Below are 16,036 nucleotides of genomic sequence, written 5' to 3'. Positions count from 1 at the left end.
ACATCTAACTCCCTCTTAAATATAGCCAATGTACTGTGGCCTCAACTACCTTCTGTGGCAGAGAGTTCCAGAGATTCACCACTCTCTGTGTGGATCTGTAAAGCTGGCTGTATCAATGTATCTGCAGAAACAAGGATTATTATAAAACACAGAGTGCTGCAGTAACTCAGCATGTCCGGTAGCATCTCCAGAGGACATGGATAGATGACCTTTCGGGTCAGGAACCTTCTTCAGACTATCCTTACGGATGTTGCCCTGAGATACTGCCTGACCTACTGGTCTACTACAACACTTGGGGTTTTATCCAATATTCCAGCATCTGCAGTTCATTGTGTCTTTATTTTGAGATTACATTGCTGAGGGACAGGTGATGTGTAGCAAATAGGGCCTAAAATAGAACTGTGGGAGCTGCCAGTGATAATAAATACAGGGCATTCCATTTAAGCATCACCTCCTTGTTCTCCAAACAAACGATAGTCATAATTAGAAAATGATCAGGATAAGGGGGAAGTCTTTTTGGACCGAGATGAGAAAATCATTTTTTACACAGAGAGTGATGAATCTGGAATTCTCTGTCACAGAAGGAAGTCCCTTTTTTCTCTATATATTTTTTGTCCTATGTGCAAAGTTTTATTGTATATTGATTTAATGATTTGTTTGATGAGAAAAACATTTTTCACACAGAGAGTGGTGAATCTGTGGAATTCCCTGTCACAGAAGGCGGTTGAGGCCAGTTCATTGGCTATATTTAAGAGGGAGTTAGATGTGGCCCTTGTGGCTAAAGAGATTGGGGGGTATGGAGAGAAGGCAGGTACGGGATACTGAGTTGGATGATCAGCCATGATCATATTGAATGGCGGTGCAGGCTCGAAGGGCCGAATGGCCTACTCCTGCACCTATTTTCTATGTTTCTATCAGAAATACACCATTCAGTTTACAAAAAAATAATTCAAAACAGGTTTATTTCAGAAACCAGTACCTGCTCTTGTTTCAGTCTTGAGGTTAGTGCTTGTTACAAAGGCTAATCCAGCGTCTGAGAAAACACCAAAGACATCACTACCACTTCCAGGTGAGCAACCAATATCATTTTTCTCCACCACACTCCAGATCTGTATAGAACACAAACACAGAATGCATGTTAACTGGGTTGAATTTACTCTGAAGTCAGTTAGCAAGTTATAGCGGTGGTGAAGACCAGTCAAATACATATCCATCTGTATGCATTTCATTTAGAGAAGACTTTGGGCAATGCTCGATAACAGACACATCATTGACCCAGAAAGTTATTAATCTAACTTATTTGTTAATTTCAGCCAGGGATTCAAACCCTACCAGAAGCCTAAAAACTCTAAAACCATTTAACTAACATAAGCTGGATGAAAAAGGTATAATAGAGAAAAGAGAACATAAAAACAAATGCATTGTCACATTAAAGGCAGAATAAATTAGCAGTGGTAGACCATCAGCCATTGTGCATACTCTAACTTTCAGCAAGTGTATGGGTGTTTTTATTCTGCAGCAATATTTCACTGTACAATCCCCACAGTTGCGTCTAACCTTGGTGGATATGCCACTGCTGTCACAGACTTTATTAGCAAGTGTGCAGAAGACTGTGTATCAAAGTAGACGATTGGTATGGTGCCCAACCATAGATGAACCATGAGGTCCACCCCCAATGCATTCTATGCCTGCTTTGAGCAGAAGGTCGTTGGTAAAATGCCACCCGCCCAACAGTCTCCGGTGCATCTGTATCACTAGATAATGTGGCAGGCGTAAGATCGACCTTCCTGAGAGTAAATCGCCAGAAAGATGGAGGGTTATGGTCTGAGCGCAGGTATATGGGACTAGGGGAGATTATGTGTTCGGCACGGACTAGAAGGGTCGAGATGGCCTGTTTCCGTGCTGTAATTGTTATATGGTTATATGGTAAAGCAACTGGCTCAGATGGAGTCCCTGGTCATGTCCTTAGAACATGTGTCGATCAGCTGGCAGAAGTATTCACAGACATCAGTCACGTTGAGGTGTCTACCTGCTTTAAAAAGACAACTACTATCCAAACGCTGACGGAAAGTAAGGTAGTAGGGGTCTTAATGACCACCATCCAGTGGTTCTGAATCCACCATTATTATGTGCTTCATGAGACTAGTAACAGTACACATTAATTCTCACGTCCAGTAACCCGTGATCCACAGCAGTTTGGTTACCATCGCCACAGGTTCACTGCGGATGCCATTTTCCTGGTCTCAAGCTCATCTCTGGAACACGTGGACGAGGACTCCTAGGTTAGACTTGTGTTCATGGACTTTAACACCATAATCCCATCCAAACTCATCTTTAAATCCCCGAACCGAGGAATCAGCTCCCCCCCCCCCCCCCCCCCCCCTCTAACACTAGTTCCACAACTTTCTGATGCACAAACCCCAGTAGGTGACAACACATCCTCTACAATAACTCTCAACATCGGAGCCCTGCATGATGTGTTCTCAGGTCCCTGCTGTACTCCCTTTACAATTTACAACCTTTGGAGGAGGGATCATGAGAATTGATGGGAACGTAAACATAGAAACATAGAAACATAGAAATTAGGTGCAGGCTCAAAGGCCCGAATGGCCTACTCCTGCACCTATTTTCTATGTTTCTATGAGCACAAGAAGGAGGTAGAGAACTTAGTGACAAGGTGTTAGGATAATAACCACTCTATCTCGGCAATACTAAGGAGCAACGTAGATTCCAGGAAGCATGGTGGAGTATATACACCATAAATGGTGCTGAAATGGAAATTATTGAGAGCTTCAAGTTCCTTTGCCAATGATATGCCATGGACCAACCACATGGCAGCCTAGAAGGCACATTAATGCCTTTACTTCCTGAAGAGACTGAAGAGATCCAGTGTGTCTCTATCAGCTACTCCACTGTCCCACCCTGCAAAGTCTAGAAATTAACATTTAGAGGTTTTCTTACCTTACTTTGTGTTATTTTATTTTTCTTACTCAATGCAAATACAGCTTTATCCACAGCAACAAGTCCGACCTTTGCCCCAGGATCCCCTGTCAGTCTCATTGTAAGCCCTCCACCGGGACTGTATATTTTCCTTTCGTCATTTGGATTTTTCGCAGTAATTTTTAGCTGGGAAGAAATGTGTTAGTTTTGAATATTGTCACAAATATTAGGTTAGGGCAGAAACAACAATTGTTGCTGACTACCATCAAATTAGATAGACACAAAATGAAAGTTTCAGTCTTTCTGACCTGAAACGTCACCTTTTACCTTTAATTCAGTGTTGCTGCTTGACCCGTTGAGTTACTCCAGTATATTTTATCTATCTTCAGTATAAACTAGCACCTGCAGTTCCTTCCTGCATATTGTGGTGCGTGGGTCTCAAAAGGAGGCACGAAGTCCAGTGTTTGATAAGCACCTTTATTTTATTCCTCCCGGTTGAAGGGAAGACGAAACCAGAGGAAGATGGCATGCAAACCCTGCCTTTTAAACCTTCCAGCTGAGAGCCGCCTCCGGACTGCACCACTCCTGTGCCGAGGGGTTCGGCAGTATAATGGCACGACCCTTAGGAGCCGCCACAACATGTCATTACATTTATATCTCCAGTGATTAACAACACTGAATGAATACTGATTTCAGAGCCATTCCAAAACTCACAGCAATATTTGTAGCGTGGAATTTTTCTTCCTGAATCTTGCGCTGTTAATTGACAGTTCAATGGGGTCCTAGCATCCAACCACCACAAAGATATCACTTCTGCTCGGCAACTGACCACGTCAACTAATTCTCACCCACAGTATCGGCAAGCAAAAAGTGTAATTCTTAATGAAATGTTTAAATATTTTGTATCAAGTTTCAAAACTTAAACTACGTAAAAGCTGGTAAAACATAGAGACATAGACAATAGGTGCAGGAGTAGAGCCATTCGGCCCTTTGAGCCTGCACCGCCATTCAATATGATCATGGCTGATCATCCAACTCAGTATCCCATACCTGCCTTCTCTCCATACCCCCTGATCCCTTTAGCCACAAGGGCCACATCTAACTCTCTCTTAAATATAGCCAATGAACTGGCCTCAACTACCTTCTGAGGCAGAGAATTCCACAGATTCACCACTCTCTGTGTAAAAAAATGATTTTCTCATCTCAGTCCTAAAAGACTTCCTCCTTATCCTTAAACTGTGACCCCCTTGTTCTTGACTTCCCCAACATCGAGAATAATCTTCCTGCATCTAGCCTGTCCAACCCCTTAAGAATTTTGTAAGTTTCGATAAGATCCCCCCTCAATCTTCTAAATTCTAGTGAGTACAAGCCGAGTCTATCCAGTCTTTCTTTATATGAAAGTCCTGACATCCCAGGAATCAGTCTGGTGAACCTTCTCTGTACTCCCTCTATGGCTAGAATGTATTTCCTCAGATTAGGAGACCAAAACTGTACACAGTACTCCAGGTGTGGTCTCACCAAGACCCTGTACAACTGCAGTAGAACCTCCCTGCTCTAATACTCAAATCCTTAACCATAACACAGTTGCATCTTGGTATCTGAACATTAATGAGAAACCAAGCACACAATCTGTCCTTGTTAAACAACAACTTTCCACATACAGCAAGTAGGAGGTGAAGTCATGGAGTGATACAGTGTGGAAACAGGCCCTGCAGCCCAATTTGCCACACCGGCCAACATATCCTAGCTACACCAGTCTAATGTAGCTAGGATATGGATATGGATGTTTGGTCCATATCCCTCCAAATCTGTTGTAGACATGTACCTGTCTAACTGTTTCCTAGGTACATGTTAGGTGTACATTCCTTTGGGATAGACTTAGAAGTGAATTGTTACAAAACTAAAGCCTTGCAAAGGCTCAGCTGCACTGGGATTTGGTCTGACCCTGGACCTATTAGATAGAATGATGGCTCATAGAAACATAGAAACATAGAAATTAGGTGCAGGAGTAGGCCATTCGGCCCTTCGAGCCTACACCGCCATTCAATATGATCATGGCTGATCATCCAACTCACTATCCCGTACTTGCCTTCTCTCCATACCCCCTGATCCCCATAGCCACAAGGGCTACATCTAACTCCCTCTTAAATATAGCCAATGAACTGGCCTCAACTACCCTCTGTGGCAGAGAGTTCCAGAGATTCACCACTCTGTGTGAAAAAAGTTCTTCTCATCTCGGTTTTAAAGGATTTCCCCCTTATCCTTAAGCTGTGACCCCTTGTCCTGGAATTCCCTAACATCGGGAACAATCTTCCTGCATCTAGCCTGTCCAACCAATTAAGAATTTTGTAAGTTTCTATAAGATCCCCTCTCAATCTTCTAAATTCTAGAGAGTATAAACCAAGTCTATCCAGTCTTTCTTCATAAGACAGTCCTGACATCCCAGGAATCAGTCTGGTGAACCGTCTCTGCACTCCCTCTATGGCAATAATGTCCTTCCTCAGATTTGGAGACCAAAACTGTACGCAATACTCCAGGTGTGGTCTCACCAAGACCCTGTACAACTGCAGTAGAACCTCTCTGCTCCTATAGTCATGCTACAACATATATTCTCATCTGATGATTCTGGGGCTCTGACCCTTGAGTTTCTAAATATTGTTACCCTTCCCGTTCCCAGACTCCACTTTGGAGAAAATAAATATAGAGCACTTACAAGTCCCATGCATGTGTCCTCCACATCAATCCACACAGAATCGGCAACAAGGTCTACCTGTCCTCCAACGACAACATAGTAATAAACTAACAGTCTGAATGATGGGATTAAGTTTGCTTTGATTGGGAACTGTAATGTCACCACCCGTTGATTTGGTGTTCTTGGCTGTCTTCCGAAGTTGACAATGTTCCCGTTGCTAATCAGCTGGCAAAAAAAAACAAAACACAATAAATAATTTATAAAACAAATTACTTTGAAGACATGTTACAAATTTGCTTTGGATGATGGCACAGAAAAGGCATCATGGTGAAAGCCAGTCCAATATTCAATCACATTGATTCATATTGAATTAAATTAAATTCTTGTTTCGTGACAGCCTCAGACAAACCCAGTGTATATGGGGAGCCAGATTGAAAATGCAATAGCCAATAACTGAATGAAGCCCATCTTTGTAATATTATCCTTGTATTCAACGCATGTATTCATGAATAATGTTGAGTGAAAACCTAACTTTTTTTTTTTTTTTTTTTTAAATCAAAAAATGTATTCAATTATTAAAAAATAATATTTACACTACAATAAAACAAGCCAGAACCCACCACCATAAATACAATACAAACATATATCCATAATGAACTATTATACAATTATGATACAATCCTTATTGAGGATACATTCAACACCCTGCGGAGCCCAGCGGTCCCGGAACTCCCTCAGGGTGCCCACAGACAGGGCGTATTCCCTTTCTAATCCCACCCGGGCACGGACGTAACCCCGGAAAAGGGGCAGGCAGCTGGCTCGGGTAGAGCCCTCCGCCGTCTGGCGCCGTGACTCGCGGATGGCCAGCTTGGCCAGGCCCAGGAGCAACCCAACCAGGACATCTTCAGCCCTACCCTCTCCCCTACGCACAGGGTGTCCAAAGATGAGGATGGTGGGTGAAAAATGCAGCCAGAAGGCAAGGAGCAGCCACTTTAGATATTCAAACAGTGGCTGCAGCCTCACGCACTCCATGTACACGTGGTACACAGACTCTTCCAGCCCGCAAAAGTGGCAGGCGGCTGGCGAGTCAGTGAACCGCGAATGAAAACCTAACAGCAGGAATTTGATACAATGGACAAAAGAAGGACCTTGGGTTTTATGGAACCCAACGACTTCAAACACTTTGAAAATGATGACATTGAGAATTCATGTATAGTCGGTACTTCTGGAAGAATGTCAGAACTCTTCCTGCTTCTCATGTCTCATTTTCCCTTTTTTCCTCCTCATATCTACAAATGATCCTCCACCTCCATACCATGGAATCCCTCGACATCAAATCAACCCCTCAATCCCTCTCCCAACAATTGTTATAGGGAGAGCCAGACTTTGCAATCTTAACTCCTAATCAACACAAGACCACCTCCTCAGGCATATCAAGTTCAAGTTTGAATTTATTGCCACATGCACCAATTAAGGTACACTGATATTTGAATTACCATACAGCCGTACTAAGTGAAAAGCAACAATACACACAGGCACATAAAATAAAATAAAATCTTCGCCATCCCGCGATTTCTTCAGCGACTTTCCGGCACCCGTCATAGTTGCAGCAGGTCGCCGAAAATTTTCAAAATATTGAAAATCCAACGGCGACCAGAAAAAGGCACGACTCTTTGGGCGACTACTCACGACCAAACAGGCGTCACCTGTCTGCATTTGGGCCATATCCCGCTAAGCCTTTCCTATCCATGTGCATGTCCAAATGTCTTTTAAATGTTATAGTACCTGCTTCAACTACCTCCTCTGGCAGCTTGTTCCATATATCCACCACCCTGTGTGAAAAAGTTACTTCTCAAGTTCCTATTAAATCTTTCCCTTCTCGCCTTACACCTATGTCCCCACTTCCGGATGCTCCTTCTCTGGGTAAAAGACTATTTTTACCCTATCTATTCCCATATCATGATCTTATACGTCTCTATAAGATCACCCATCATCCTCCTACACTCCAAGGAATCAAGTCATCGCATGCCCACCTCTCCCTATAGTTCCGACCCTCAAGTCCTGACATGCACTTTTTCCAGCTTGTTATGGTTTATGCTGAAGTTTCTTAAATTCAAAGTTAATGTGGGTATAAGGCAAGATAGATGTGGAGATAACCATACCATGTAGGTGAAGTATGTTATTTGCTCTCGGACTGCATCGTTATCATTTTCAATGTTGAGGTGAACCAATAAATCGTCATCACCTGCATGGAGCTCTTTATGTTGAATACCAATGTGCAGGTAGTTCTTTGATGCACGTTGTGTTGCATAAGGATATGCAACCATTGTTGCATGTGCCTGTTGATGTTCTAATAGCTCAGGGACATCTGTTGAAACCTGCAAGCAGAAAGACAAAAGGGAAACTTAAATTCCAACGTGTCCCTCTTTTGCCTTTTACTAGAGCTTTTTGATGCCATGCTCAGTCACTTGCTGCCATGCTTTCAAGGTCATTGTTACCAGAAGAATTCAGGTTTTGGTCCATATTAGGTCAAAGGATGTGAAAAGGTCTAGAGCCAGGTGATTGTGGCAAATTCCAAACTGAGCATTAGTGAACAGGGTATCAGAGAAAATATGTCAGAAGGAAGTGCAGATGCTGGTCCCACCCAAAACGATTCTTTTCCTCCAGAGATGCTGCATGACTTGCGGAGTTTCTCAGCTTTTTGTGTCTCTCTAGGGTTTCAGAGAATGGGCCAGTTAATATCTGTCAATGACACCTTCCAATGCTGCTGATGATTGAGAGTAAGAACATGAATAGAAACAGGAGGAGGCCATCCAGCATTTCAGTCTGAATTGCCATTCAACAAGATCATGGCTGTATTTCGACATCAGTGCCATTTCCCAGCACAAATCACAAGACACTTGAGACATGATATAACTGGTATAAAGTAGATTATAACAGAACAGGCACATCAGTCCTTGCAAAAATCTTGCAGGCTTGAAAGACCAGACAACCCATTGGGATGTTCGCTAAAGGGGCCACTAGTGTGTTCCATGTGCAATTAACCTCTGTAAGGTGAAAGTTGTGGGTATATCAGGTCACAAGAACTGTGGGTACTACTAATAACTAACAAGCCTATTGTCCACAAAGGACCTGAAATGAATGTGACACTGATTTAATGTATCAAAGGATATTTTATTATGATCAGGTCCGGAACATATCTCCAGTTAATCAAGAAGTCAAAAATATATGTTTAGAGATTGAGGAAAAAATGCTGGTCTAGGATGTATTATGTTAAAATTTAAATTATGTTAGGGCAAAATAATAATTGTTTGATTTGCAATTTTTGTCACCACCTCTGCTCCCCCTCCCTTTTTCCCCTGTCCCCGTCCACCTTCCTCTGGCTTCACAATTCACACTCCTTTTATCCTTAAATCTCACAATTTGTGTCTTTTCATCTCTTCTCTCTGCCCCCCCCCCCCCCCCCCCCCCCCCCCCCACCCTACATCAGTCTGACGAAGGGTTTCGGCACAAAACGTTGCCTATTCCCTTCGCTCCATAGATGCTGCTGCACCCGCTGAGTTTCTCCAGCATTTTTGTCTACCTTCGATTTTCCAGCATCTGCAGTTCCTTCTTAAACAATCCCTCATAGATGTTATGACTTGGTATGTGCTACATGCAAGAGTGGTGGAAACAAATTCACCAGTAACTCCCTAACAAGAATTGGATAAATATTTGAAGAAAAATAATTTACAAGGCACAGTGACTAGGGAGTGGGACTAATTAGAATGGAGTCCTCTACTTTGTTATTTCATTCTATGAGTCTATATCAAATGGCTTATATCTTACTTTAACAGTAAATGACCCCGCGTTTCCAGGTGTATTCACTGTCAGTGAGGTCACTCCATCAGCATGAGTTTTAGACTTGACATTGGAACCATCGACCTTCACAGCAATTCGATTGGCAGGGGAACCGTCAGGATTTGCTACATAGACCTTGGGTGACAAAGACGAACAGAATGAATGTCTTCCTTCAGATTTAGCAAAGATGCACTGTGAAGGGGTAGAAAGGCAACTATACCATCATGTCAAAAGGCATCCCAGGCTTGTAATACTTGGAGGTTTTGGAGAACGAGATAGTATATGGGCTGCGAACTATTTTTATGTCCGTTTTTTCTGCTTCTACCATGTCACTGCCTGCAATGAATAAAAGAAAATTGCACAAATAAGTAATAATATATTAAACTACTCACATTATTGCAATTGTGAAATACATCTGCTCTGGGCTTGCTAAAATTGCAATATTGGCATTATTATTTGGCATTTGGGCAGCTTCCATAATCCGTCTGGCCTTCAGGTCTTCAGAGTGGCCACTCTGGGAACAGCTCGTCCACAGTAAACAAGCATTTACTTTAAACAAATGATGCAGGCACTTAATCTGAAACATTTACCATTCATCATGGCAGCTCAGTGGCCCAGTGGTAGAACTCACAGCACCAGAGACCCCCATTCAATCTTGACCATGGATGCTGCCTCTAAGTACTTTGCATGTTCTCCCTTTGATCTCTCTGTTTCCTCCTAGATCCTATAGACATCAGAAAATGTCTTAAATAAAGCATTTTTGTTAATTTAGTCAGTTGCTTGATAAATGTTTAATTCACGGCAACAAAGAGCAGAGAACCAACTTGGAAATTGCCTGTCAGACAAAAGTTCAAGAAAACTAGTAACATCTAACATTCATTATGTTTGATTCAACAAAATGATTGTGCTAAATAAACAAGCTACATATAAAGGGGAAACAGAACAAGCTTGATCATTTGGATGGTCCGTCTGGCAATAATGCTCACTGCTTACTTCAGCTTGTCAAAATATGTCCAGCTCCTCTTGATTTCCCGCATTCTTATGCCCCTGTCCCACTTAGGAAACCTGAACGGAAACCTCTGGAGACTTTGCGCCCCACCCAAGGTTTCCGTGCGCTTCCCGGAGGTTCCCGGAGGTTTTTGTCAGTCTCGCTACCTGCTTCCACTACCTGCAACCTCCGGCAACCACCTGCAACCTCCGGGAACCGCACGGAAACCTTGGGTGGGGCACAAAGTCTCCAGAGGTTTCCGTTCAGGTTTCCTAAGTGGGGGACAGGGGCATTACAGGGAACAGATTAACTAGGTTCAGACTTTTGTCCTTAACATCCATGGCAGGTGGGATGAACCACAAAAGGATGTTATGTACTACCCGCAATAGAAATATCCATAAGAAAATGGATTGGGGCATTTTGTCGCCAGAGGTTTCCGTTCAGGTTTCCTAAGTGGGACAGGGGCATTACAGGGAACAGATTAACTAGGTTCCAACTTATGTGAAATCCTGACTTGTGGATTTGTGTACACAGTTTCATGGGTCACCAGCCTTGCAATTTGAAACTTAAGCGAGTGCAAAGGTCCATAGGATGGACAAATGCAAGCAGCTGTGTGGGGAGCTCAGTCATTTAAATTGGACTTGTCTTTTGCTTTTGTTTCACTGATTGTGAACAGTTCTGTTGATAGCCTGAGACTCGACCACTTCACACAGTGCCAGAGATAGCAAATGCAGGAATACCCAGGCATAGATAGAAAATTAAAGACAAGGTCTTCACATTTGCTCTTATATGCATTCTTGGATAGTTCTTTAAACTACATTAAGACAAATACTCACCTGCATGAGTAATAACACTTGCACTAACATAAATGGAACTCCCAACCAGTTCGTCAATGTTTGCGAAGTTTTCAGTCAATTGTTCTCTTGTCAGGACGGCTTCTCCGCTGCCATCTATAACCTGCAAGTGCAGAGTTTAGTTAGTTCTCAATATTCTAGCTGATTTTCTGTGGCAATGCTTATGGTAATTTATTTTAAGTAAACATTCATGTCACCTCTGAATCTCTCTTACATCGACTAACTGTTACTCATCCTGTTCCCTTTCCAACACCATTACTTTTCACATTACTCATTGCAGTTATCCCCTATGCTGTGCTGATTACATCGTTCATTATATTACTGTGATATTATTTAAAAACATAGAAAATAGGTGCAGTAGTAGGCCATTCGGCCCTTCAATATGATCATGGCTTATCATCCAACTCAGTATCCTGTACCTGCCTTCTCTCCATACCGCCTGATCCCTTTAGCCACAAGGGCCACATCTAACTCCCTCTTAAATATAGCCAATGAACTGGCCTCAACTACCTGTGGCAGAGAATTCCACAGATTCACCACTCTCTGTGTAAAATATGATTTTCTCATCTCGGTCCTAAAAGACTTCCCCCTAATCCTTAAACTGTGACCCCTTGTCCTGGACTTCCCCAACATCGGGAACAATCTTCCTGCATCTAGCCTGTCCAACCCCATAAGAATTTTGTAAGTTTCTATAAGATCCCCCCTCAATCTTCTAAATTCTAGCGAGTACAAGCCGAGTCTATCCAGTCTTTCTTCATATGAAAGTCGTGCCATCCCAGGAATCAGTCTGGGGTTTAGTTTGTATAGAAAATCAGTAATAAGTAAAGAAGTCACATAAAAATGCTACTTTAAATAATTAGCTATTTATATTTTACACCAATAAAACAATGCTATTGATGCACTTTATAAAGGTGAGTCAACCATTTTGTTTTAAGAATATCACGTTTAATTTGCAGTTGTTGTGCATTGATCATTCATATTTGTTGGTGAATATAAGATAAAGATTTATCAGCAAAATTGCTGTGTATCTCAGTGATGTTAGGGTGGGTGGCAGGCAAGGGGCAGAACAATTATGGAAGGGGTTTAAAGAATATAGGTAACAAAAAATGGTTGAGAAGTGCATATATTATTTATCCCTGTTACAAATTCATATTATGGCTGTAATGTAATGTTGAGGCTCTATAAGGCGCTGGTAAGGCTGCTTTTGGAATATTGGGCACCATATCTGAGGAAGGACGTGTTGGCTCTGGAGAGGGTCCAGAGGAGGCTTAGAAGTATGATCTTAGGAAATGAGTAGGTTAGACTATGATGAGCGTTTGACAGGCACAGGGAGTCTCGCTGGAGTTTGGAAGAATGAGGGGGGGACCTCATTGAAATGTAGAGAATAGTGAAAGGCTTGGATAGAGTGGATGTGGAGAGGTTGTTTCCACTAGTGGGAGAGTCTCGGACAAGAGATCATTGCCTCAGAATTAAAGGACTAACTTTTAGGAAGGAGATGAGGAGATATTTATTTTGTCAGCGGGTGGTGAATCTGTGGAATTCTTTGCCACAGAAGGCTGTAGAGGCCAAGTTAGTGTATATTTTTAAGGCAGAGATAGATATATTTTCGATTAGTACGTGTCAAAGGTTATGGGTAGAATGGGGTTAGGAGGGAGAGATAGATCAGCCATGATTGAATGGCGGAGTAGACTTGATGGGCTGAATGGCCTAATCCTAATCTTACTCCTATCACTTATGCCCTTATGACATTAGATTAATTATAGTTACAAAAAGTTGATGAATCTTTCAAATAAAGGGCCATTAGCTATAGAAATGTTAGTTTGTTTTTTATTATTTATTTGTTAATTATAGGTGTTAAGTTGATTTTAGTGTTCAAAAAGTGTCTTCAACTGCTTAAATACAAAAGAATTAATATTTTAAACTTTTCAAACCTTATTTTATGTGGTCCATGTATTACTAAGTAGTTGTGAATATCAAAGGTAATGCAGGCAAAAGGGACTAGCATGGATAGACATCATGTCTGCGTTGACAACTTGAGAAGGACTATATCTGTGCTGTATAACTACTGTACATGACTCAATGACATTAACAGGCTCCTGTCTAATTCCTTAAAATTTGCAATGCCCCAATTTAGCAATTTAACTTGTGGGTGTGTCTAACTTGTGGGCGAATCCAATCTTTGTCAATGAACATTTTTCCATCAATACTTAAAATCTCTTAGAATTAAAGTCACTGACCCCAAAGGACTTCTCCACTGACACTGGAGTCACTTGCCCAGCCTCACTTCTCCTTAGGAGGTCAAGAGTTGCCCACTCTCTCTGCATATTATTTGAGACACATCCCTGTGCACTTTTAACAGATTCTGCCTGAGAGAAGTCCTTTCAACAAAAATAGTCCCAATCAATTTGAGAGGAATTGAAATCACTTACTATTCCCAAAGTTTAAGGAAAATCTACCTGCTTGTACTTACAGGCACTGATTGAAGTGATTTTGCAATGCTCAACTTTTCACCCTTTTTCATTACTCCAAACAGGATAAAAGCTCGTCCTTGGACAGGTTTCCCATATGTGAACCTATAAAACCAGAATAAGAATCTCTACCAAACCAATGCGAATGACCAATTCATGGAATGATGGCATCATTGCACTAACATGCCCATTCTGCCTCACAGTACAGAAATCTTTTCATTCCCATTTCCCCATTAGCCTACAAATTAGTATCTTAACAGGGTTTAAGAAGGAACTGCAGATGCTGGAGAATCGAAGGTACACAAAAAAGCTGGAGAAACTCAGCGGGTGCAGCAGCATCTATGGAGCGAAGGAAATAGGCAACGTTTCGGGCCGAAACCCTTCAGCCTGTCCAATGTTCTTTCAACAACACTGATTGCTGTAAGATTACCCTCTATATATCTCTTCTCAAATCCCCTTCATATCATTTACCCAAGGTGTTAAATCTGTCTACCAACCAGGAGGTGCAACTCCAGAGTCAATAAAATCATGGGAGACCCCTTCCACCCCTGCAACGGACTGTTCCAGCTGCTACGGTCAGGCAAACGCCTCCGTTGCCTTGCTGTGAGAACGGAGAGGTTGAGAAGGAGTTTCTTCACAGAGGCCATTCGGACTGTAAACTCCTATCTCACCAGGGATTAACTTTTACTGTGCCACTCTAATGCTTTTTTAAATTGCTGTTTTTTTTTCCTTTTTCCTTCCGCCCACACTATTTAATATGTAAAAGAATATGTGATTCTGTTCCATTCTGTTTGTAGTTTGTTTGTTTGTCTTTTTGCACAAAGTCCGCGAGCATTGCCACTTTTCATTTCACTGCACATCTCGTATGTGTATGTGACGAATAAACTTGACTTGAAACATCCACTGATTGAGCAGTTTGTCTCTGTCCATCTAATTCAAACTAGTTTGGTGATAACTGAATTTCATTCCTCTTTCCTTGAAGAGAATAAGTCCATCAAACCTTGCAGGTGCAATACTTCTCTAAACTCAGACCATTCCAGTAAATCATATCTGCACTTCCCTCTGTTTGTCATATATAATCTGCCCGAGGTGTGAGAACCTAAGTTGGACATGGCACTTCAGATGTGGATAAACAACTGGTTTATGCAGGTTGGAATTCACCATTTGCCAACATAAAATACATAGAAACATAGAAATTAGGTGCGGGAGTAGGCCATTCGGCCCTTCGAGCCTGCACCGCCATTCAATATGATCATGGCTGATCATCCAACTCAGTATCCCGTACCTGCCTTCTCTCCATACCCCCTGATCCCCTTAGCCACAAGGGCCACATCTAACTCCCTCTTAAATATAGCCAATGAACTGGCCTCAACTACCCTCTGTGGCAGAGAGTTCCAGAGATTCACCACTCTCTGCGTGAAAAAAGTTCTTCTCATCTCGGTTTTAAAGGATTTCCCCTTTATCCTTAAGCTGTGACCCCTTGTCCTGGACTTCCCCAACATCGGGAACAATCTTCCTGCATCTAGCCTGTCCAACCCCTTAAGAATTTTGTAAGTTTCTATATAAGATCCCCTCTCAATCTTCTAAATTCTAGAGAGTATAAACCAAGTCTATCCAGTCTTTCTTCATAAGACAGTCCTGACATCCCAGGAATCAGCCTGGTGAACCGTCTCTGCACTCCCTCTATGGCAATAATGTCCTTCCTCAGATTTGGAGACCAAAACTGTACGCAATACTCCAGGTGTGGTCTCACCAAGAGACCAAAGAAACAAAGAACTGCAAATGCTGGTTCATACCAAACATAGACAAAAAGTGGTGGACTCAGCAGGTCAGGCAGCATCTCTGAAGAAAAAGAATGGTTGACGTTCTGGGTTGGGCCCCCTTCATGAAGGGGCATTACAGACCGTTATTTTGAAGGTCTCTCCGTTGCCGGACCAGCAGGTTCAGGAACAGCTTCTTCCCTGCGGCTGTTACACTACTTAACTCTGAACCATGGTGATTGCCAGTCCCCCCGGACACTCCTTCCCCCAGAAGAATTACACTACTACTACTGTTTGTACATATATATATATATATATTATTGCTCATTATTCTATGTTCGCTCTTCTGGGTGAGATGCTAACTGCATTTTCTTGTCTCTGTACTGTACACTGCACAATGACAATAAAAATTGAATCCGAATCTGAATCTGAAGATGGGTCCTGGTCCGAAATGCAGCACAACCTTTTTCTGCAGAGATGCTCCCTGACCCACT

General features: G+C 42.2%; 1 protein-coding gene across 1 annotated transcript in view; it reads right to left on the bottom strand.

The window, feature by feature from the left end:
* LOC129714485 (complement C3-like) overlaps window positions 1-16,036 on the bottom strand; it is a 73,166-nt gene that overhangs the window by 44,899 nt on the left and 12,231 nt on the right. Inside the window, exons 8-15 of the mRNA XM_055664122.1 lie at window positions 13,785-13,887; window positions 11,297-11,417; window positions 9,693-9,808; window positions 9,461-9,607; window positions 7,795-8,010; window positions 5,654-5,857; window positions 2,962-3,126; window positions 980-1,109 (exon numbers count right to left, since the gene is read on the bottom strand). Coding sequence (XP_055520097.1) covers window positions 980-1,109; window positions 2,962-3,126; window positions 5,654-5,857; window positions 7,795-8,010; window positions 9,461-9,607; window positions 9,693-9,808; window positions 11,297-11,417; window positions 13,785-13,887 — 1,202 coding nt within the window. The remainder of the gene's footprint in view (window positions 1-979; window positions 1,110-2,961; window positions 3,127-5,653; window positions 5,858-7,794; window positions 8,011-9,460; window positions 9,608-9,692; window positions 9,809-11,296; window positions 11,418-13,784; window positions 13,888-16,036) is intronic.

Source organism: Leucoraja erinacea, chromosome 39, assembly GCF_028641065.1.
Source record: "Leucoraja erinacea ecotype New England chromosome 39, Leri_hhj_1, whole genome shotgun sequence".
Lineage (NCBI taxonomy): Eukaryota > Metazoa > Chordata > Chondrichthyes > Rajiformes > Rajidae > Leucoraja > Leucoraja erinaceus.
The sequence above is the reverse complement of the archived record's forward strand: the minus strand, read 5'-3'. Positions and strand labels throughout refer to the sequence as shown.